At 43.1% G+C, this 22,967-nt stretch overlaps 1 protein-coding gene across 23 annotated transcripts in view; it reads left to right on the top strand.

The window, feature by feature from the left end:
* The window catches only part of FNBP1 (formin binding protein 1), a 156,479-nt gene that overhangs the window by 44,804 nt on the left and 88,708 nt on the right, over nt 1-22,967 (top strand). For all 23 annotated transcript variants that reach the window (XM_063650407.1, XM_054501233.2, XM_054501226.2 and 20 more), the window contains exons 2-4: nt 5,748-5,863; nt 21,383-21,439; nt 22,138-22,285. In XM_063650407.1, the coding sequence (XP_063506477.1) occupies nt 5,748-5,863; nt 21,383-21,439; nt 22,138-22,285 (321 nt within the window). The remainder of the gene's footprint in view (nt 1-5,747; nt 5,864-21,382; nt 21,440-22,137; nt 22,286-22,967) is intronic.

The raw sequence follows: 22,967 nt of genomic DNA, 5'->3' as shown, positions 1-22,967 counted from the left end.
GTTTTTCCACTGTGAGTTTGACAGCTTCCAAATATTAAAGACTCATCAGAAAAGATGAGATTGGTACTGATATAAACAAATGTGATTCCAAAAAAAATTTTACAAGAAATGTTTCAACAGTTGGAAGATCTGCATATATCAATGATATAATATTTTCTTTTTTTCTTTTTTCTTTTGTTTTTGAGATGGAGTCTCGCTCCATCACCCAGGCTAGAGTGCTGTGGCGTAATCTCAGCTCAGCCGAGATCTGCAACCTCCCCTTCCCGGGTTCAAGCAATTCTCCTGCCTCAGCCTCCCGAGTAGCTGGGATTACAGGTGCCCGCCACCACACCCAGCTAATTTTTGTATTTTTAGTAGAGACGGGGTTTCACCATGTTAGCCAGGCTGGTCTCCAACTCCTAACCTTGGACGACCCGCCCACTTCCACCTCCCGAAGTGCTGGGATTACAGGTGTGGGCCACCATGCCCGGCTGAGATAATATTTTCTAAATGATCAATGAGTAATTTATATGATCATATACAGGTAAAAGATCCATTCAAAATGTAAGGTGGGCCAGTGGATCTTACTGTGGCTGAGTTGGAAACTGCATCTCTATGGTTTCAGATTTCATATTGCAACTAGCCTTTGAGAAGCTATGATTTGTCAAGTTTGGTGTGGTATCAAAGGAGAATGTCTGCACTGATCTAAAAAGGGCCTTGAAGTGTCCTTTGTTTTCTAGCTACGTATCTGTATGAAGTTGTGTTTTTTTCACATATTTCAACCAAAGTACAGAATCGTAATAGATTGAATGCAGAAGCCTCTGTCATAATCCAGCTGTCTTCTATTAAGCCAGACATTAAAGAGATTTGCAAAAATGTAACACGGTGCCATTCTTCTTACTGTTTTGTTTTGGAAAGCACAGTTTTAAAAAATAAAAACATGCTCTTTCCATTAACATGTAATGGTAATGGGTTTTTCTTTTAAAATGAATAAATACCTTTAAAAATCTCTCCATTTTAAATTTCTGATTGAGTAAATATTGATAGATGTAACTCACTCACACAAAAGCTCTTTGGGATTCTCAATGATTTTTTTTTTTTTTTTTGAGACAGAGTCTCACTCACTCTGTCGCCCCAGGCTGGAGTGCAGTGGCACGATCTCCACTCACTGCAACCTCTCCCTCCCAGGTTCAAGTGATTCTCGTGCCTCAGCCTCCCAAGTAGCTGGAACTACAGGTGTGTGCCACCATGCCTGGCTACTTTTTGTTTTTATTTTGTAGAGATGAGCTTTCACCATGTTGGCCAGGCTGGTCTTGAACTCCTGTTCTCAAGTGATCCACCTACCTCAGCCTTGCAAAATGCTGGGATTATAGGCATGAGCCACCATGGCTGGCTGGTTCTCAATGATTTTTAGGAGGGCAAAGGGGTCCCCAGAACCATTGTGATGTGACATCAGGCAGGAAGGGATACATTTTTGATGACACCATCCCCAAAGTAGCAAAGGCTGTTTTTAAAGAACCGTTTATAATATTTGTTCACAAAGGAGTCCTTTTAAGATTTGGATTTTTTTTTTCCATTAACTTTTCCACATTTTAGTCAAGAATGTAAGTGGGTTGATTAGTTTTTCATCTGTCTTGAATTTTCTTCTAGCTGCTGTCAAGTCAGTGCTGCAGCAATTCATGTGATAGCAAGAGCGTGGGGGCATCCTCAGGTTTCATAGAGCATCAAAAGAACTCTGCTATAGTCACAAACAAGCACCAGCTCATTTGTTACTGAGTAAGGTTTTTATTATTAAGATCTTCTATCTTATTTGGGCTCTGTCATCTTGGTAAACGCTTTATTATAGCTTGTAGAATGGTCCTGAATACAGATAACTTTATGGAAAACATATTGTTGGACTGAGGCCAGTAATTTTTAAAGTGGACTCAATTCAAATGTAGATGGGCTTTTTCTGTTGTTTTTAAGGGCTTTGGTATCGAAAGCTGTTGCTTTGTATAGTATACATCAGTTTGAATGCAAAGTGATATGGTGGGGGAAAATCTGTATTCAGGCTGTTAATAGGCCAAGAATGAAACCTAAGAGCATATCCTCTTAGCAAGTTTTCAAGGTGGCACCTATGACTGCTGAAAACAATCAAGGCTTTGGAGATGATGGGAAATCATACAGGGAGAGGGCTTTTTTTTGGTTTGGTTTTGTTTTTGAGATGGAGTTTTGCTCGTTTTGACCAGGCTGGAGTGCAATGGCCCCATCTTGGCTCACTGCAACCTCCGCCTCCTGGGCTTGAGTGATTCTCCTGCCTCAGCCTCCCAAGTAGCTGGGATTATAGGTGTGCGCCACCACGCCCAGCTAATTTTGTATTTTTAGTAGAGACAGGGTTTTACCATGTTGGCCAGGCTGGTCTCAAACTCCTGACCTCAGGTCTCAAACTCTTGATCCTCCTGCCTCGGCCTCCCAAAGTGCTGGGATTACAGGCGTGAGCCACTGCACCCGGCCATTTTTTTTTTTTTTTTTTGGAGACAGAGTCTCTGTCTTTCGCCCAGGCTGGAGTGCAGTGCTACAATCTCGGCTCACTGCAACCTCCGTCTCCTGAGTTCAGTGGATTCTCCTGCCTCAGCCTCCTGAGTAGCTTGGATTACAGGTGCATGCCACCATGCCTGGCTAATTTTTGTATTTTTAGTAGAGATGAGGTTTAGTAAAGATGACTGTGTTGGCCAGGCTAGTCTCAAACTCCTGACCTCAAGTGATCTGCCCACCATGGCCTCCCAAAGTGCTGGAATTTTGAATGTGAGCCACCGCGCCCAGCCGGGAGAGGGCTTTTAAATAAAGGAAAGGGTGTTTATGTTTTTGGTTTTTGTTTTTTGAGACAGGGTCTTGCTTTGATGCTCAGGCTAGAGTGCAGTAGCCTGATCATGACTCACTGCAGCCTCGAACTCCTGGGCTCAAGTGATCCTCCTGCCTTAGCCTCCCTAGTAGCTGGGACTACAGACATGTGCCATGATGCCCTGATAATTGTTAATCATTTTAAGAATAAATACGATTACTGTGAAACTAGATCCACAAAGGGTTACTGATAAGCAGAGGGCTTTGATGAAGTCATGCTCTCAATTTGTAAGAATGATTTGTAATCATAGCTTGAGTTGTGTGTATATTTGTTCTCTCAAGTAGTTTAAGTTGATCTTCGGTCTCGTTTACACTATTAGCTTACTTGATGACCCTTGACTTTATAGATAACATAATCTAGTGTTTCTTAAACTGAAATCTAGGGGTTTGTGGAATGTATATTATTGAGGACCAAGAGTCAACTTTAAATATTAAAAATTATTAGTCATAAAGACAAACATTTTGCACTGATTTTTTTTTATTAGTTTGTATTTAATTTTTTGAGACATAGTCTCATTCTGTCACCCATGCTGGAGTGCAATGGCATGATCTTGGCTCACGGCAACCTCTGCCTCCCGGGTTCAAACAATTCTCCTGCCTCCCTCAGACTCCCGAGTAGCTGGGATTACAGGTGTCTGCCATGATGCCCAGCTACTTTTGTATTTTTAGTAGAGATGGGATTTCACCATGTTGTCCAGGCTGGTCTCGAACTCCTGTCCTCAAGTGATCCACCCGCCTTGGCCTCCCAAAGTGCTGGAATTACAGGCGTGAGCCACCTCACCTGGCCAAAATCTCAGTCATACCTCAATAAAGTGGTTTTAAAAAAAAACAGGCCGGCTGGAGACAGTGGCTCACACTTGTAATCCCAGCACTTTGGGAAGCCAAGGCAGGAGGATCACTTGAGCCCAGGAATTCAAGACCAGCCTGGGCATACTAGTGAGACCTCCTCTCTACAAAAAATACAAAAATTAGCGAAAGCATGGTGGCGGGTGCCAATAGTCCCAGTTACTCAGGAGGCTGAAGTGGGAGGATCACTTGAGTCTGGGAGGCAGCAGCAAGCTGAGATCACACTACTGCACTCCAGCCTGGGGAAAAGAGCATGACTCTGTCTCAAAACAAGCCAACCAACAAACAAAAAAGTCTGAAGTAAGACACTGAATGTATACTGTTAGATTGTACAAGCGTAGGATTAAACACTAGCTTTATATTTTTATATTTGACTTGGCACTTCCCCATTTCGCATGATCCTCATGACTGATTTGTGAAATTAGGAAATTAGATTATAGCTGCGTCTTACAGGCAAATGACTAAAACTTGAAACATTTGGGGGCCTGTCTCTGTGAAATCCCTTTGCTGGGGCTAGAACCCTCATTTATGACTGTTACCTCTCAGGAGGCAGCAAATTTTCCATGGAGAATTCCACTTCCACTGAAATTCTCTCTTCCCTGTGATGTGCTCATGCCCTCTCTGGCTCGCCCCCTTAGTCCTTTCTGGGCTCTGCTTCCTGGGCCAGGCCCTCTTTGCTAATTCAGTGCATCCTTGCTGTCATCTTTGCTGTTCTGATCCTCGGCTGTTGCTTCAGATCCACCTACTCACTTGCTGCCCTTCTCGAGTTCTAAATCCTTATGTGTTTCCAGCTCTCTTCTGGACATGCCAGTCCCTCATTCAACATGTCAAAACGACATTTAATTTTCACCCCAAACTGTAGCTCTTTCTTATCTGGATCTTCTGTTTAATTCCGGGAAGCAGAACCTGAAAGTCTCTCTGGAATCCTCCCTCCCCCTCACACCCTTCCCAGCCTCCACATCCAATCGGCCACTCACACACTAGTTGATTGTGTTTGTTAAATGTCCCTAGAATTCTTCCCTTCAGTGCCTATTTTGTCTCATCTAGACTGTTGGAGCCATTTCCTGGCTTCCTCTTCCAAGTCCTCTTGTGCCTGCTGGAGAGTCTAAACTCCTAAGCTCATCCTTCAAGGCCTTGGGTGATCTAGCTCTGAGCTGTGTCTAGTTTCATCACTCACCAACTCCACTTCCCTTCTGCCCCACCCACCTCCACCTTGCACTCAAAGACAAATTCACCCGATTCCTGGATATCGCCATGTCTTTGCATTAGCTGTTGCTAGAATACCTGTCCCCTCTCATTCTTTATTTGGGAGGACAGAGTCATGCTCTTATACCCAGGCTAGAGTATAGAGTATAGAGTATAGGTGCAATGGTACAACACCATGCCCGGCTAATTTTTAAAATTTTTTTTGTAGAGATGGGTTCTATGTTACCCAGGCTCCCTCTCGTTCTTCCAGACCAGAAACCCCAAGGCACAATGCAAACTCAGGCTGTATTTTTGTTCATTTTGGTTCCCCAGCTCCAGGCACTGTTCCTGGCTCACAATGTGGGTTTGGTGTATGTTTGAAAGAATAAAATCCATGTGTTTTATTTTAATCATTTGAAGAAAGCAAAATTTTGTAACACTTCTTCCCCAGTTCCTCGGCTCAGATTCAATCAGCTGTTTTGAATGATTACCCAGAGATAACAGTTAAGGTGCAAACCGTGTGTGGCTGCGTTTGTGTGTGTTTCACCTGTTGGTTTTTGGCGTCTGGGAATGACATTTTTCTTTGCACTGAGACATCAGTTATATCTAAAAACTATGTTTCTAAAAGGAATAGGAAATATGAATGAATAGGTCAGAGTTCAGTACTCCAGGCAGTTTTCAAACCAAATTTGGTAATGTTGATTTAAAATGGCTCAACAAAAAAGCACCCCAAGTATAATCATGGAAAATATTAGTACTACTTTGTATGTAGTAGTATGTTGTTAAGAGAATTATTCATTCAAATTATGTTAATCACAGGGAAAGACCATAACTTCTCTCTTGGTTTGTTTTAACAGGATCAGTTTGACAACTTAGAAAAACACACACAGTGGGGAATTGATATTCTTGAGAAATATATCAAGTTTGTGAAAGAAAGGACAGAGATTGAACTCAGCTATGCAAAGCAACTCAGGTAAGTTGATATTGAAAAAGGTTATTTGTTAACTGCAAAATGATGTAAGGATAACATATATTCTCATTTTATAGTATAAATGTATATTTTAAATATTTTTTCTCTTATGTAAGGTAATATTTCAATAGAAGTGATTGTTTTTCATACAGAAAATTAATTTTCATAGAACATTAAAAATAAAAACTAAATTACTGCTTTAAGGCCCAGTTTTTTTTCAACAAGGTATTTGCTGAGTTTTGGAGCAGCTTGTTTTTCAGTAAATTTTTTATTGAAATATATTAATAACATATGTACAGAGAAGTACACAAATCATAAGTGTACAGCTCCATGAATTTTGACAGTGTGAACACACTCATGTAACCAGGCACCCAGGTCAAGAAACAGAAAGACCAGCCTGAAAGGCCCCCTGGTCCCCTCCAGCTCCCCACTCTCCCCTCAGCGGTAACCACTCCCCTGACTTCTAACCTCATGGATTAGTAGTGCCCACTTTTGAACGTTACATGAGTGGAATCATTTGGTATGCATTCTTGTGTATCTGGCTCCTTTTGTTCTATATTACGTTTGTGAGATTTACCATGTGGTAGCATGTGGTGAGAGTCTGCTTATTTTCATTGCTGTTGAGTGTTTTGGTCTGTGAATGCACCAGAACTCATCCGTTCTACTGACTAGGTGATTGGTTGTTTCCAATTTAGGCTATAATGAGTAGCGCTCCAGCAAGCATTATTGTACAAGGCTTTTTGTGTGTATCTGAACACGTTTCCTAGGATCTACGCAGGCGTCTAATTGCAAGGTCACAGGCTACTCATATGCTTAGCTTTGGTGGATAGGGTTCAGCCATTTCCAAGGTGCTTGTACTAATTCACACTCCCTCCCGTAATGTGTTGAGGGGTCCTGTGGAATAGTATTTTAAAAGTATTTGGGCCGGGTGCAGTGGCTCGCGCCTGTAATCCCAGCAGTTTGGGAGGCAGAGGTGGGCGGATTGCCTGAGGTCAGGAGTTCGAGACCTGCCTGGCCAACATGGTGAAACCCCGCCTCTACTAAAAATACAAAAATTAGTGGGGCATGGTGGCAGGCGCCTGTAATCCCAGCTACTTGGGAGGGTGAGGCACGAGAATTGCTTGAACCCGGGAGGTGGAGGTTGCAGTGAGCTGAGATTGTGTCACTGCACTCTAGCCTGGGTGACAGAGTGAGACTCCTTCTCAAAAAAAGAAAAAAGTGCTTTGGGGCCAGGCGTGGTGGCTCATGCCTGCAATCCCAGCACTTTGGGAGGCCGATGAGGGAGGATCGTGCCAAAAAGTTCAAGACCAGCCTGGGCAACATAGTGAGACCCCATTTCTATTTTTTTTTAAAAGTACTTTGGATCTCCTTACATCTTTAATGATGAGATTATCTAAGAAATTTATGTTTTTATAGAATATATTTAAAAGTTCTTGGTAGAACTAAGCTTGAACTTGAAGTGGCATGCAAAGTCCTTAATGATTTCTTGTTGTGTAGTTGTAGTTGAATTGGTTTGTGGATATTGTTTTAAGGCCTGTTAAAGTGCTAGATGATTTTGATTTAGAAACATTTAGTTTTCTTTTTCTCTCTTTATTAATATTATTATTATTATTTTTTGAGACAGTCTCACTCTGTCGCTCAGGCTGGAGTGCAGTGGCTCAATCTCAGCTCACTGCAATCTCCACCTCCCAGGTTCAAGCGATTCTACTGCATCAGCCTCCCAAGTAGCTGGGATTACAGGCTTGTGCAACCATGCCTGGCTAATTTTTGTATTTTTAGTAGAGAGGGTGTTTCACCATGTTGGCCAGACTGGTCTTGAACTCCTGACCTCAAGTGATCCACCTGCCTGGGTCTCCCAATGTGCTGGGCTTACAGGTGTGAGCCACCGCACCCAGCCCTTTTTTTCTTTTTTTTTAAAAAAAAGTTTCTTCAAGCTCCCTCACCATTGAGTTTTAATCCAAAGAGCATCTGCATAAGAGATATGTGTTCTTGGCTGGGTGCAGTGGCTCACACCTGTAATCCTAGCACTTTGGGAGGCCAAGGCAGGTGGATCACGAGGTCAAGAGTTTGAGACCAGCCTGGTCAAGATGGTGAAACCCCATCTCTACTAAAAATACAAAAATCAGCCGGGCATGGTGGCGGGCGCCTGTAATCCCAGCTATTCAGGAGGCTGACGCAGGAGAATCGCTTGAACCCAGGAGGCAGAGGTTGCAGTGAGCCAAGATCGCGCCGCTACACTCCAGCCTGGGCAACAGAGGAAGACTCCATCTCAAAAAAAAAAAAAAAAAAAAAAAAAAGAGCTATGTGTTCTTATAAGGGTTTCTGTTGTTGTTTCAGCAAGCTGGGATTACAGGTGTGAGCCACTGCACCTGGCCCCGGATTTTGTTTTTATTGAGTGAATAACATGTAAAACATCGCACAATGAAATAATTTTTATAAGTGGAGAATCCAGATCAGTTTCTAGTGCCCTGTGTGCATATCAGCCTCGTCAACACGTCAGGGACTTTTTGAACTGAAAGTAGGAATAGAACATGGTCTGTTTCACGTTGATTATTTGAATACTGCACTGTTAGTCATGCAGTGTTGTCTTTCGTGTGAAAATGGGCTACGTGTGAGCTCTCAAGTGGGCTACCGGTGTTCTTCCCACCACAGTCTCCCTTGCTAACCCCTACTATTCCCCTGCCTCTTCACATCGCTGTGCCCAGCACCTGCTTCTCAGTCCTTCTCCCTTCCCAGTCTATACTCTCCTGGTGACCTCAACTGTCTCATGGCTTTAGGTATGATCCATATGGCAATGACTCACAGATATGGATCTCCAAGCCAGACCTCTCTCCTGAATTCCAGAAACAACTTGCTCAAAGTCTCCACTTAGAAATGTCTAAAAACTTGGCTGGGCACGGTGGCTCATGCCTGTCATCCCAGCACTTTGGGAGGCAGAGGCGGGTGGATCACTAAGTCAGGAGATTGAGACCATCCTGGCTAACACGGTGAAAACCCGTCCCTTCTAAAAATACAAAAAATTAGCTGGACATGGTGGCGGGCGCCTGTAGTCCCAGCTACTCGGGAGGCTAAGGCAGGAGAATGGCGTGAACCCGGGAGGCAGAGCTTGCAGTGAGCCGAGATCGCACCACTGCACTCCAGCCTGGGTGACAGAGAGAGACCCTGTCTCAAAAAAAAAAAGGAAATGTCTAAAAACCATCTGAAATGATCTGAAATGTAAATGTCTGAAACTGAACTCCTGATCTCCCCAACTTAAAAATCCACATGTCTAGGCCAAGTGAAGTGGCTCACACCTAAAATCTTAGCACTTCAGGAGGCCGAGGTGGGTACTTGAGGCCAGGAGTTGGAGACCAGCCTGAGCAACATAGTGAGACCCTGCCTCTAAAAAGAATTTAAAAAAATTAGCCAGGCATGGTGGCGCATACCTGTAGTCCCAGCTATTTGAGAGGCTGAGAAGAGCGGATGCTTGAGCCCAAGACGTTGGGGCTGCAGTGAGCCATGATTGCACTACTGCACTCTAGCCTGGGCAACAGAGCAAGACCCTATCTCAAAAAAATAAAAATCTGCATTTCCACGGCCTAGATTTTCCTCCACTCACCTGAGGGTAGCTGCATCCTTCCTGGTTTAGGTCAAAAACCCTAGCATCACCCAGGTGCAGGGGGATCACTTGAGGTCAAGAGTTCAAGACCAGCTGTCCAACATGGTGAAACCCTGTCTCTACTAAAAATACAAAAACATTAGCCAGGCGTGGTGACAGGCGCCTGTAATCCTAGCTACTCGGGAAGCTAAGGCAGGAGAATCCCTTGAACCCAGGAGGCAGAGGTTGCAGTAAGCTGAGATTGTGCCACTGTACTCCAGCCTGGGTGACAGAGCAAGACTCCATCTCAAAAAAAAAAACACCCTGGTATCATCATCATCTCTGGCTCCCTTCTTTTTCTCACACACTCACACTTCCCAGCTCAAGCCATCAGGAAATCTTGGCTTCTCTACAAATTTATCCAGGATCTGACACTTGTTACCACCTCCACTGCTGTCACTGTGGTCCATGTCACATGGCCTACGTGGTCCCTGATCTTTTGCCTGGTTATGATGAGTCTACTAACTAGTTTCCCTTATTCTACCTCTATCCCCTATTCCCTGATTTCTACAAAGCAGCCAGATTACAGCACTCCTCTGTTCAAAATTCCAGTGTGTCCCCATTTCATTCAGAGTAAATCCAAAAACCTTACAGTGAAAGTCCTCCAAAACCTTGTATAATGTGGTTCCCACACCTTTCTGACATCATCTGTTTTAACTCTCTTCCTCCTCCTCTCTGCTGTAACCATACAGAGGCCTCCTTCCTGTTTTTTGTACATGCCAGGCATCCCCTCACCCGAGAGCTATTGCGCTAGCCCTTCCATGTAGATACTACCTAAGTGTTCTTCTCCAGGCTCCAAGTGGCTGACTCCCTCTCCTGCTTCCAGTTTTTGCTCAGTGAGGCCCACCTCTTCCCCTAGCCCACTTAGCCTGCTTTGCTTTTTCACGTTTCCTATATTACTGGTAACTTTCTACCATTTTATATAGTTTTCTTATTTAGTTTTGAAAATTGACAAAATATTTCTATATTATTTGTATATAAAATTGTATATATTTATGGTATACATGATGTCCTGAAATATGTATCTGCTGCAGAATGCCCAAATCAGGCTAATTAACATATATATTACTACTCAAACTTAATATTTTTTTTGTGGGAAGAACATTAAAATCTACTCTTCTAGCAATTTAGCAACCCCTCCCCTCCCCTCCCCTTCCCTCTTTCTTGAGACAGGGTCTCACTCTGTCACCCTGAGTGGAGTGCAGTGGCACGATCTTGGCTCACCTCCCAGGCTCAAGTGATCCTCCCACCACAGCCTCCCAAGTAGCTGGGACCACAGGAATGCACTGCCACACCCGGCTAATTTTTGTATCTTTTGCAGAGACAGAATTTCACCATGTTGCCCATGCTGGTCTTGAACTTCTAGGTTCAAGCAATCCTCTCACCGGGGCCTCCCAAAGTGCTGGAATTACAGGTGTGAGCACCCGGCCTGGCAATTTTCAAGTATTGATACAATACTTTGTACAATACAATCAAGTATTGATAACAATACATTGTTATCAACTGGAGACACCATGTTGTACAATAGATCTCTTGAACTTATTTCTCCTAAAATTTTGTCTCATTTGAATAACATCTCCCCAAAACTTCCCAGAGAAATCTGGGTATTATATTTACTGCGCATTGTCTCCTGCAGCCTCCCAGCTAGAATGCAAGCCCCTTAAGGGTGGAGATCTTTGGGTTGTGCTCACTAATGTGTCATAGTGCAGAACAGTGCCTGGCACATAGTAGGTGCCCAGTAAATATTTGTAGATTGTGAGTGAATCGGTAGGGTACAGGCCTAAGATATTTAGCCAGCTTTGCTTTATGGGGAATTATGTGTTTGCACCGGCCTGTGAGAGCTGATGAGATTTTAACAACAAAAAGTAGAACAACAAGGTGCCAGCTGAGTTTCAATCACTAGGGATGCTTTAATGAACGAGACACAGGAAGTGCCTGAACCTGGAGTGCTCACCTTCTCACAGCGGAAAACAGAACTGCATGCAAATTAGCAAAGAATTCGAGCATTTAGAGATAGCATTTAAGACTCCAAATATGTAAACGCACTGATGTGATAGAGATTGAAGTGGGGGTGGTTACTTAGCTAGGCTGGTCAGGGAAAACCCATCACTTGAGAAGTGAATTACAAAAAGAAGCCAGACATGTGAGGATGTGGTGGGAGAGAGTGCAAAGGTCCTGAGATGGGAACATGTACAAGGAATAGAAAGGCCAGTGTGGCTACAGCATATTCAACAGATACTTGGTTGAAATAGTAATATGATGTTGAAAAATCATTGTGGCCTTTGGGAGAGATAACTATCATTAAATATTTTTTTTCTGCATTGCAGGGGAGAGTGCTAACTTATTTTAGACATAAACATATGAGACTTTGATTCCTGTAGGTCAGGTCTTAGCATGGGCCAAATCCATCCACTACTTGGTTTTGTAAATAAAGATTTGTTGGACTGTTCCCGTGCCCATGCATATTGTCTATGGCCACTTTTGCAAACAATTGGCAATTGAATAGTTGCAAAAGAGATGCAGTTACCTGCAAGTCTGAATTTTTTTTTTTTTCTTTGAGATGGACTCTCGCTCTGTCACCCAGGCTGGAATGCAGTGGTACAATCTCAGTTCACTGCAACCTCCACCTCCAGGGTTCAAGTGATTCTCCTGCCTCAGCCTCCCGAACAGCTGGGACTACAGGCGCACACCACCACTCCCGGCTAATTTTTGTATTTTTAGTAGAGATGGGATTTCACCATATTGGCCAGGCTGGTCCTGGACTCCTGACCTCGTGATCCACCTGCCTCGGCCTCCCAAAGTGCTGGGATTACAGGCATGAGCCACCGCGCCCAGCCCTGAAATATTTATTTTCTGGTCCTTTACAGAAAAAGTTTGCCAACCCTGAGGTCACTATCTATTCAAGGTAGTATAGGTTGAAATTCCTAATATAATTTTTTTTTCTGAGTCTGAACAACCTGATTTTATTTATTTATTTTTGAGACAGAGTTTCTGTTACCCGGGCTGGAGTGCAGTGGCATGATCTCCCGTCCCTTTCCAGAAACTATGGCCCCTGACACTCCATTAGCAGAGTAACAGGGCCTGCTCAACCTCACCCTCACTGCTGCCTTCTGTTTCCAAACTGATCTTTGTCAATTTGCTACTTAACAGTTGGTACATCTAGGTCTTAAATTGCATTTCTCTTAGTATGCATGGGGGTTGAACATCTTTTGATACATTTGAGCCATTTATCCTTTTAAAAAATGAACCATTCAAGTCTTGGTCTGTTTTTAATTGGAGCTCGTTGTATATAGAGGGTAACTAGGTAGAAATCATTTTATACAACAAATTGCATATTGTATATATCATATATATAAAGAAATGAATTGAAATTTAACAGTACAAACAACAGTAAAGTGAAACTGAGGGATGCGCTAAGCTTTAAATATTAAACTCTTAGGCCAGGCTCGGTGGCTCATACCTGTAATCCCAGCATTTTGGGAGGCCGAGGTGGGCAGATGACCTGATGCTGGGAGTTTGAGACCAGCCTGGCCAACGTGGTGAAACCCCGTCTCTCTACTAAAATCGCAAAAATTAGCCTGGCGCGCCTGTCATCCCGGCTACTCAGGAGGCAGAGGTTGCGGTGAGCCAAGATGACGCCACTGCACTCCAGCCTGGGTGACAGACTCTGTCTCAAAAAAATAAATATTAAACTTTTGTAAAATTTATCAAAAATATGAAAAACTTATAGGATGTCATTATTGTGTGTGTGTAATTCCATGTTGAAATTCTAAACAGACTCAATTGACTCACTGCTATAAAAGATTAGGAAAATAATATATACATGTTTTGCTCCTTCTAGTTGAGTTATATGATATGACTTGGTTCTGAAACCCGAGGCCCTCAGTTGATTTGTCGTGGTTCTATATTTGAACGTAGAGTCATCTCAGCACTTCTCTCTACAAGAGCCTCTCTTCTTGACTCTTGGCATTAAGGAAGAATATTCTCCCCCTAGTTAGAGCTTGGGACGTGTTCCCTGAGTTCTTTCTTGCTTGAAAATGCCACCATACTTTATAGCACTTTGACTTGGTTGTTCTCTGGTCACACTTTCTCTCTCCATGTGGCTGCATCATCTTTTGGAGGAAAAGTCTGGGGCCAGCCAGATGTTTTTCTCTGTAGGCAACATGGCTGTTTCTGAGTAAATATATGAATAATTTTGGTTCATCTTAGCAGTCTGATAACTTCACTAAGCAATGCCACGGAGTTGATCATCCTTTATCAGATAGTTTTTCTTAGTGCTCTTTCCTGTGTAAATTCTATGCTTCATTTATTTCAGGGGAAAGTTCTTTGATTATGTCTGAATGTTTTTTCTATTCTACTTACTGTGTCATATACTTCAGAGATATGAGTTATCCTTACGTTTCATCTTATTCTCATTTTTATTTTTTTATTTTTTAAATTTTTTTTCTTGAGACGGCGTCTCGCTCTGTCGCCCAGGCTGGAGTGCAATGGCGTGATCTCAGCTCACTGCAAGCTCCACCTCCCAGGTTCAAGCGATTCTCCTGCCTCAGCCTCCCGAGTAGCTGGGACTACAGGCGCCCGCCACCACGCCCAGCTGATTTTTACACTTTTAATAGAGACAGGGTTTCACCATTTTGGCCAGGATGGTCTTGATCTCTTGACCTTGTGATCCGCCCGCCTCTGCCTCCCAAAGTGCTGGGATTACAGGCGTGAGCCACCACGCCCGGCCTATCGTTAGATCCTTTTTTTTTTTCTGATTGTTTTCACATTATGGTTATTTCACACCTTTCCTCTATTAAATTTGATATCCACCCTCATTTATTGATGGGTTCTATAGTGGTATATTTTAGTCCTTAGTTCATTTCCTCAGCTTTGTGTCTTCCTTCTCATTCCATTTTATTTTATCCCATAGTATTGGGATTCTTGATTTATTGCCTTTGTGTTTTTACTAAGTTTGTCTATAGTATAAATAATCTGGAGGAGGGTGATTTTTGCTATTTTCCTTATATGTTTTCTTGCAGACTGGATTTTGGATTTTTCTTTTGCTTCTGTATTACCTGTCATATCTTTCACTTTGCTTATATTTATTAATTATTTTTTTTTTTTGAGACAAAGTCTCACTCTGTTGCCCAGGCTGGAATGTAGTGGCACGATCTCAGCTCACTGCAACCTCAGCCTCCCGGGTTCAAGCAATTCTCCTGCCTCAGCCTCCCAAGTAGCTGGGATTACAGGCGCACACCACCACACCTGGCGAATGTTTTTTTTTTTTTTTTGAGATGGAGCTTTGTTCTTGTTGCCCAGGCTGGAGTGCAATGGCACGATCTTGGCTCACTGCAGCACCGCCTCCTGGGTTGAAGCGATTCTCCTGCCTCAGACTTCCGAGTAGCTGGGATTACTTACAGGCATGCGCCACCACACCTGGCTAATTTTGTATTTTTAGTAGAGACGGGGTTTCACCATGTTGGTCAGGCTGGTCGCAAACTCCTAACCTCAGGTGATCCACCCGCCTCGGCCTCCCAGAGTGCTGGGATTTCAGGCATGAGCCACCACACCTGGCCCACGGCTGGCTAACTTTTGTATTTTTAGTAGAGACAGGGTCTTGCCATATTGGCCAGGCTTGTCTCAAACTCCTGACCTCAGTTGATCCGCCCACCTCAGCCTCCGAAACTGCTGAGATTACAGGCGTGAGCCACCACCCCGGCCATGTTGCTTATATTTAATAGGGGCAGTTTAGTGAAGTGGTTGAGTTCAGACTCAAGGGTCCCAATGCCTGGGATGTAATCCTGGTTCTTCCACTTAACAGCCATATGAATTGGGTCAAATTACTCTCCTTGTTTCATCATTTTCATCTGTAAAGTGTGAATCATCATCATTATCATCATCATCATCATCATCATCATCATCATCATCATCCTCCTCACCTTATAAGGTTGCTGAGTGGGCTTAATGAGGTAAAGAGCATAAAGGTCTTAGGCCAACACCTGGCGTGTGTTTGTTTCCACTGTGAGCCGCACCAGTGCCCTGTCTGCTCTGATGGAGTGTAGGTGAGTGTTCCTTGCCACGCTTCCATCCATTTCTGGTGCCATTGGTCTTTCCCTTTGAGTTCCACTTGGGACTGGGGTATTATATGTTCTGCTTGGTTTGCTGAAGGCTGAGGACAGGTGTTTATAGAGTCAGGGTCACGAAGGGGCCTGGCTTTGAGACTCTGAGCTCTGTCATTTCTTCTGAAACTTTGTTAGAGGTTCTGTTGTGGGGTTTACGCCATTAGGTCAAAGATTGCCCTAATTGTATTAGTCCGTTTTCACACTGCCGATAAAGACATACCCGAGACTGGGAAGAAAAAGAGGTTTAATTTGACTTACAGTTCCACATGGCTGGGGAGGCCTCAGAATCATGGCTGGGGGTGAAAGGCACTTCTTACATGGCAGCGGCAAGGGAAAATGAGGAAGAAGCAAAAGCGGAAACCCCTGATAAAGCCGTCAGATCTTGTGAGACTTATTCACTATCACGAGAATAGCACGAGAAAGACCAGCCCCCATGATTCAATTACCTCCCTCTGGGTCCCTCCCACTGCATGTGGGAATTCTGGGAGATACAATTCAAGTTGAGATTTGGGTGGGGACACAGCGAACCCACATCCCTAATCCTGTGGAATCCCTGGGTTTGGGGTGAACCCCCAGGGCATTCAGCCTGGAGGTCTAGAAAGTGGACCCCCAAGGGGTGAGCCCCGGCTCCTGCCCAAGGCCTTCGGTGGTCAGCATAGATGTCTTCCTCTTAGAATTTTTCTGTCACTATTCCCTTACTGCGTACCTCCCAGTTTACTTCTGTCTGGGTTGATTTTCAGGGTTTGTGGACGTATTTCCCTTCCTGTGATGGGGAGGAAGGAGTCAGCAGCCATTCTAAGCTGTCCCAGAATTTTCTGTTGCTCTTCTTGGTCATCACTTTTTAAAGTGTATGGACTAAGGTTTAGACTCCTTTCTTCATTTTTTTTTTTTTTTTCAATTTTCTGCTGTTAAAATTTTCCCTGTCTTTAATTTTTTCACCTTTTGTTGTTGGGAAAGCACAATTCTCTGGCTGGATTTTATTCTGCCATCTTGATCCAGAAATCTTGTGGTGAGCTTTAAAAAAATAGTGAAAAAAACACAAAACATTCTTGGGCCCCACCCTAGACCTTCTGTTGCAGAGGCTCTGGAATAGGGCCGAGTAAGTCATTTTTAAAGCCTTCCTGTGGTTCTTTGAATCAGCCAGGTCTAAATCCACCATCCTTATAAAAGAATGTTTATTTTTTTCTTTTACCTTTTAGTTAGGCTACCTGAAAAACAAGTCGAGATTTTCTACCTGAAAACACGTCAGACTTCTCAGAAAGACCCCATAAGTCGAAAGTTTTTTTAGGTGGTTTATTTGCTTGTTCATTTTTGTTGTTGTTGTTGTTGTGGGGTTTTTTTTGTTTGATTTTTTTGTTTTAATACAAAGTCTAGCTCTGTCACCTAGGCTGGAGTGCAGTGGCATGATCTCGGCTCACTGCAACCTCCGCCTCCCAGGTTTAAGAGATTCTCCTGTCTCACCCTCCCAAGTAGCTGGGACTACAGGTATACGTCACCATGCCCAGCTAATTTTTGTATTTTTAGTAGAGACGGGGTTTCACCATGTTGGCCAGGCTGGTCTTGAACTCCCGATCCACCTGCCTCGGCCTCCCAAAGTGCTGGGATTACAGGCGTGAGCCACCGCGCCTGAACGAACCATGTTCATTTTTTAAATAATGGTAATACAAATAGGGCAAAAACCTTGTCCCAAGAGAACAGCAATGGAAAGTTGATCTTTTTTTTGTAGCAGTTCTTGAGATAAATATCCTTAGAAATGAAGTTCACTTTGAGATCTCTTTAGCTTCTAGGTTTATACTGGTGAATTATTTATTAGTGCTTTTAAGAAGCATTTTAAATGCTGTATATGCCAGTATTGTCGAAGTGATTCCCATTCATCAGAACTCGATGGTCTTTTCAGTATATCACCTACAAGTGATCTAATATAATCCTGTTTAGGATTTGACTGGTAAAAGAGAACTATAAAGAATACTGGTTTTACCTGGATCAATAGATTCAGAGTCAAGTAAGGCTTCCTTCAACTAGATATAAAATTTACATGATTTTTATGGCTGCTAAGGACTGGAAGGAAGCTATAAAGAAAATGTGGATTTAACATTTTGGAATAATTTTTATATGAAGTGTGAATTTAGAAGTGGTATTTTCAATTTGTAAGTTATAGGTAACAGAAGAAATGATTAATATTTAAAATCATGCAGTAGTCTGGGCACGGTGGCTCATGCCTGTAATTCCAGCACTATGGGAGGCTGAGGTGAGAGGATTGCTTGAGGCTAGGAGTTTGTGACCAGCCTCAGCAACATGGCAAGACTGTTTCTCTACAGAAAATAATAAAAATGAGCTGGGCATGGTGGTTTGCACCTGTAGTCCTAGCCACTTAGGAGGCTAAGGTGGGAAGATCCCTGGGGCCCAGGAGGTCGAGGTTTGCAGTGAGCCATGATCACGCCACTGCACTCCAGTCCAGGTGACAGAACAAGACCCTGTCTCTAAAAAAATTAAAATAAAAAATAAAAATGAATTGTAAAATAAACCACGCACTAGAAATATCTCACATGCAGCCACCACACTTTTCCAATACTCTAATCACCCATATGTGCTGCTCTCAATATATTTGTAAAATAACTCATTGATTATGTAGTCATCTGTTTTGCACACACTTCCCTTTCTTTTTTCTTTCTTTTTTTTTTTTTTTTGAGATGGAGTCTCACTCTGTCGCCCAGGCTAGGGTGCAGTGGCACAGTCTCAGCTCACTACAACCTCTGCCTCCCAGGTTCAAGCCATTCTCCTGCCCCAGCCTCCCAAGTAGTTTGGATTACAGGCACGCGCCACCACGCCCAGCTAATTTTTGTATTTTTAGTAGAGACGAGAGTTCACCATGTTGGTCAGGCTGGTCTCGAACTCCTGACCTTGTGATCTGCCCGCCTTGGCCTCCCAAAGTGTTGGGATTACAGGCGTGAGCCACCGTGCCCAGCCCCCTTTCATTCTTGATCGTTGTGATGGTGTTTTTAAGAAGTGATTGTGATCATAATCCAACTCAAAGACCTGTACTGTGCTTTCGACATAAAATATTTCTCTTTTTTGCATTGTTTTTTCTCCAAGGGACATTCTTTAAGGAAATAATTGCTTTTTCACATTCTTTTGGATCTAGAATTATTAAACTCTGCTATGTATCCTCAGTATCATCAGAGAAAGCATGTCATAGTTGATATGTTGACGTGTATGCCAACATGATCTCAGTCTTGAATTAACTACATTCTTTCATCAGTCAGTCTAATTATAACTTTTAAACTATTATATATACATGCCTCCATTTTTTGAATAATTGCAGCAGTTGATATTCTACTGGATGTTATCTAGTCCCACAGAATTTCAAAACAAGAAGGACAATGGAGGTCATGTCGTCCAACCCCTGCTGACGTACACATTAGGAATGGGAAGCACAGACTGGCTCATTTGCTGAGGTCATGCTGTCCGGGCACATGGTCTCTTGATTCCCAGAGCAATGCCCTTTGTACTGAAGCCGGTGGCCTCTCCCATCATCTAGTAGCATTTGTTACAGATGAAACCACATGTCACTTGGTATGCAAAACATACCATGATCAAAATTGTAAATTCATTATCACATATTTTTCTAGGCACGTCTGTAGATTTGGGGGAAGTAGAAGAAATAAAAGTAAAATGTGAAATAATAAAGAGGAATAGCAACAGGGAATTAACAAGGAAGTTAGGACTGAGATGCTGACACATGGAGTTCCTACTGTGGATTACTGCTCAGCATGCTCTCGCTATTTCTTGGCCGGGTGCAGTGGCACTTTGGGGGGCCGAGGCGGGCAGATCACCTGAGCTCAGGAGTTCGAGACCAGCCTGACCAACGTGGTGAAACCCCGTCTCTACTAAAAAGCACAAAAATTATCTGGGCGTGGTGGTGTATGCCTGCAATCCCAGCTACTCGGGAGGCTGAGGCAGGAGAATCACTTGAACCCGGGAGGTGGAGGTTGTAGTGAGCCAAGATCGTGCCACTGCCCTCCAGCCTGGGAAACAAGAGTGAAACTCTGTCTCAAACAAACAAACAAGAAAACATGCCATGGCTATTTCTCTTTTTTTTTTTTGAGACGGAGTCTCGCTCTGTTGCCCAGGCTGGAGTGCAGTGGCGCGATCTCAGCTCACTGCGTGCTCCGCCTCCTGGGTTCATGCCATTCTCCTACCTCAGCCTCCCGAGTAGCTGGGACTACAGGCGCCCGCCACCATGCCCAGCTAATTTTTTCTATTTTTAGTAGAGACGAGGTTTCACCGTGTTAGCCAGGATGGTCTCGATCTCCTGACCTTGTGATCCACCCGCCTTAGCCTCCCAAAGTGCTGGGATTATAGGCATGAGCCACCGTGCCCGGCTGCTATGGCTATTTCTCTAACTACAGTAACCTAAAGTCAGGACCCAGGAGAAATCAGTCAGTAGAACCAGTGTTAGTGAGGGTTTTTTTTTTTTTTCTGTGATTACCTCTTAGTTTTTGTGTCTATTTGTGAATATAAAGAAAAATATTTAGATTCTTAACCTGGAGATGAGATTAGGAAGGGAAACTAGGATGATTTTGGCTAATCTGAATGTGTTCAATGCAAACCTGCTAGGCAGGTTAAAAGTTTTTCTAGTTAAATGTCTTAGCATCAACACCCCCAAAATATTGTCTTGACTTCCTTCAAGAAGACTTATTCACAGGTGGTTTTCATGCGCTCGCTGGTAGAGCAGCCACATAGCCTTAGAAACATGCCCTTGGCACGCTGATTTTTTTTTTTTTTTTTTTTTGAGATGGAGTTTCATTTTTGTTGCCCAGGCTGGAGTGCAATGGTGCGATCTCAGCTCACCGAAACCTCCTCCTCCCGGGTTCAAGCGATTCTTCTGCCTCAGCCTCCTGAATAGCTGGGATTACAGGCATGCGCCACCACACCCAGCTAATTTTGTATTTTTTAGTAGGGACGGGGTTTCTCCATGTTGGTCAGGCCAGTCTCGAACTTCCAATCTCAGGTGATCCGTCTGCCTCGGCCTCCCAAAGTGCTGGGATTACAGGCGTGAGCCACTGTGCCCGGCCGGCACTCTGATTTTTAAATATTTGGACGCAGTTTTCCTTGGATTTGAAGAAATAATGCCCCAACTCAGGATGACCACAAGAGAATGGTGGCCTGAGAAGAAAAACAGCTCAGTGCTACAAATGAAAGCCACTGCACGGCCAGGCGCCATGGCTCACACCTGTGATCCCAGCACTTTGGGAGGCCAAGGCAGGCAGATCATTTGAGGTCAGGGGTTCGAGACCAGCCTGACCAACATGGTGACACCCCGTCTCTACTAAAAATACAAAAAAAATTAGCCAGATGTGGTGGCGTGCACCTGTAGTCCCAGCTACTTGGGAGGCTGAGGCAGGAGAATCGCTTGAACCCGGGAGGCGGAAGTTGCAGTGAGCTGAGATCACACTACCGCATTCCAGCCTGGGCAACAGAATGAGACTCCATCTCAAAAAAGAAGAAAGCCACTGCATATTTACACATGGTCTGTCCTCTCCAATTAAATAATTCTGTTCTTATTTGCTCTGCCTTTGAGACAAAAGATGAAAAGCTGTGCACGTTCTTAATAACAGTAGCTTCATCACACATGTTGAAAGATTGAAGGAAATGGATTTCAGCTGTGGACTTTTTTTTGTTTGTTTTAAACTTGTAACAAAAGCACTAATGTTATCTTTCATTCCTGATTTCTTAATTCTCTTTCTATATAAAGCTGACATGTCTGCATTTTTATTTCAGGAATCTTTCAAAGAAGTACCAACCTAAAAAGAACTCGAAGGAGGAAGAAGAATACAAGTATGTTTACCATTGAAAATTGTCTTGTAATAGACACATGCCATTGATGACTACATATGGAAAGGAGAAATACATGTCTATAAAAATAAGTTGTATTTCCCATTCATTTTGTGTCAGTTTTTAAATTGGAGGAGAGAACAGTAAAAACATAATTTTCTTATACGGAGTCACTGGACCTATGCCAGATTGTTTCAATTAAAGTAATTAGGAAAACTTTAGAATGTAATTAAGCAAAAACAGGAAGTATGAAATCTGCATTCTAGAGCTGATTTGGTTTGGCACTATCAGGAGTCCCTGTCATGCTAGTCATTCATCCAAGAAATATGTCCATTTCAGTCAGCAATTAAGGCATCTTAACACAGACTGCTCAAATATTACGTATTATGTATATCTAAATATCCTTTACATTAGTACATATAGCATGTATATGAATTTTGGATTATATCTTGGCTAAGTATTAATGAAGCCAAATATGACATTATGCAGAGCGGTTCAGTTTTGCAAAATGAAAAGTGTTTCAATTGTAATTAATTCTGAGCCATTTTGATGAGAACACTCGATGTGTAATGAATACTCAGGATCCTATGAGAGGTGGATGCCAATTAACCTGATTTTAATTAATATTTTCCTGGTGTAAAGCAGAATATGAATGAACGTGGCCTTGTGTGAAACGGAGTGGCATGTGTTCTGTTCCATAGGTATACGTCATGTAAAGCTTTCATTTCCACCCTGAACGAAATGAATGATTACGCGGGGCAGCATGAAGTTATCTCCGAGAACATGGCGTCACAGATCATTGTGGACTTGGCACGCTATGTTCAGGAACTGAAACAGGAGAGGAAATCAGTAAGCAAAACTTTATTCTTTTTATTCCTAAAAGATGGACCAAACACAGTGGGAATATCCCTAGAAGATTAAAATTAAATAAAACCATATAAGACTATGGGTCTTAAACTCATACCTTTGAGAATCATATAAAAGTTATGGACCCCAGCTGGGCGCGGTGGCTCATGCCTGTAATTCCAGGACTTTGGGAGGCCGAGGTAGGCGGATCACAAGGTCAGGAGTTTGAGACCAGCCTGGTCAACATGGCGAAACCCCATCTCTACTAAAAATACAAAAATTAGCCAGGCGTGGTGGCATGTGGCTGTAATCCCAGCTACTCAGGAGACTGAGGCAGGAGAAACGCTTGAACCTGGGAGGCGGAGGTTGCAGTGAGCCGAGATTTTTTCCTGTGCTCCAGCCTGGGCAACAGAGCAAGACTCCGTCTCAAAAAGAAAAAAAAAAAAAAAAAAAAGTTACAGACTCTGTTCCTAGAAAGTGTTTCTAGGTCTCTACGTAAAATGTCAAGGGTCCTTCAGACACTCTGAAACTCATCTGTGGACCCAGGAATATGCATCCCTTTGAGGAATTTAAATATATTTCAGGGTATCAGACATTTAAAAAACAAATAAGTAATATAATATGGTGTATGCTCTGTGGAATAAATGGTATTAAAATTAGTACTTATCAGCCGGACATGGTGGCT

Source organism: Pongo pygmaeus, chromosome 13, assembly GCF_028885625.2.
Source record: "Pongo pygmaeus isolate AG05252 chromosome 13, NHGRI_mPonPyg2-v2.0_pri, whole genome shotgun sequence".
Lineage (NCBI taxonomy): Eukaryota > Metazoa > Chordata > Mammalia > Primates > Hominidae > Pongo > Pongo pygmaeus.
Note: the sequence above shows the minus strand (reverse complement) of the source record. Positions and strands in the feature narration are given on the sequence as shown.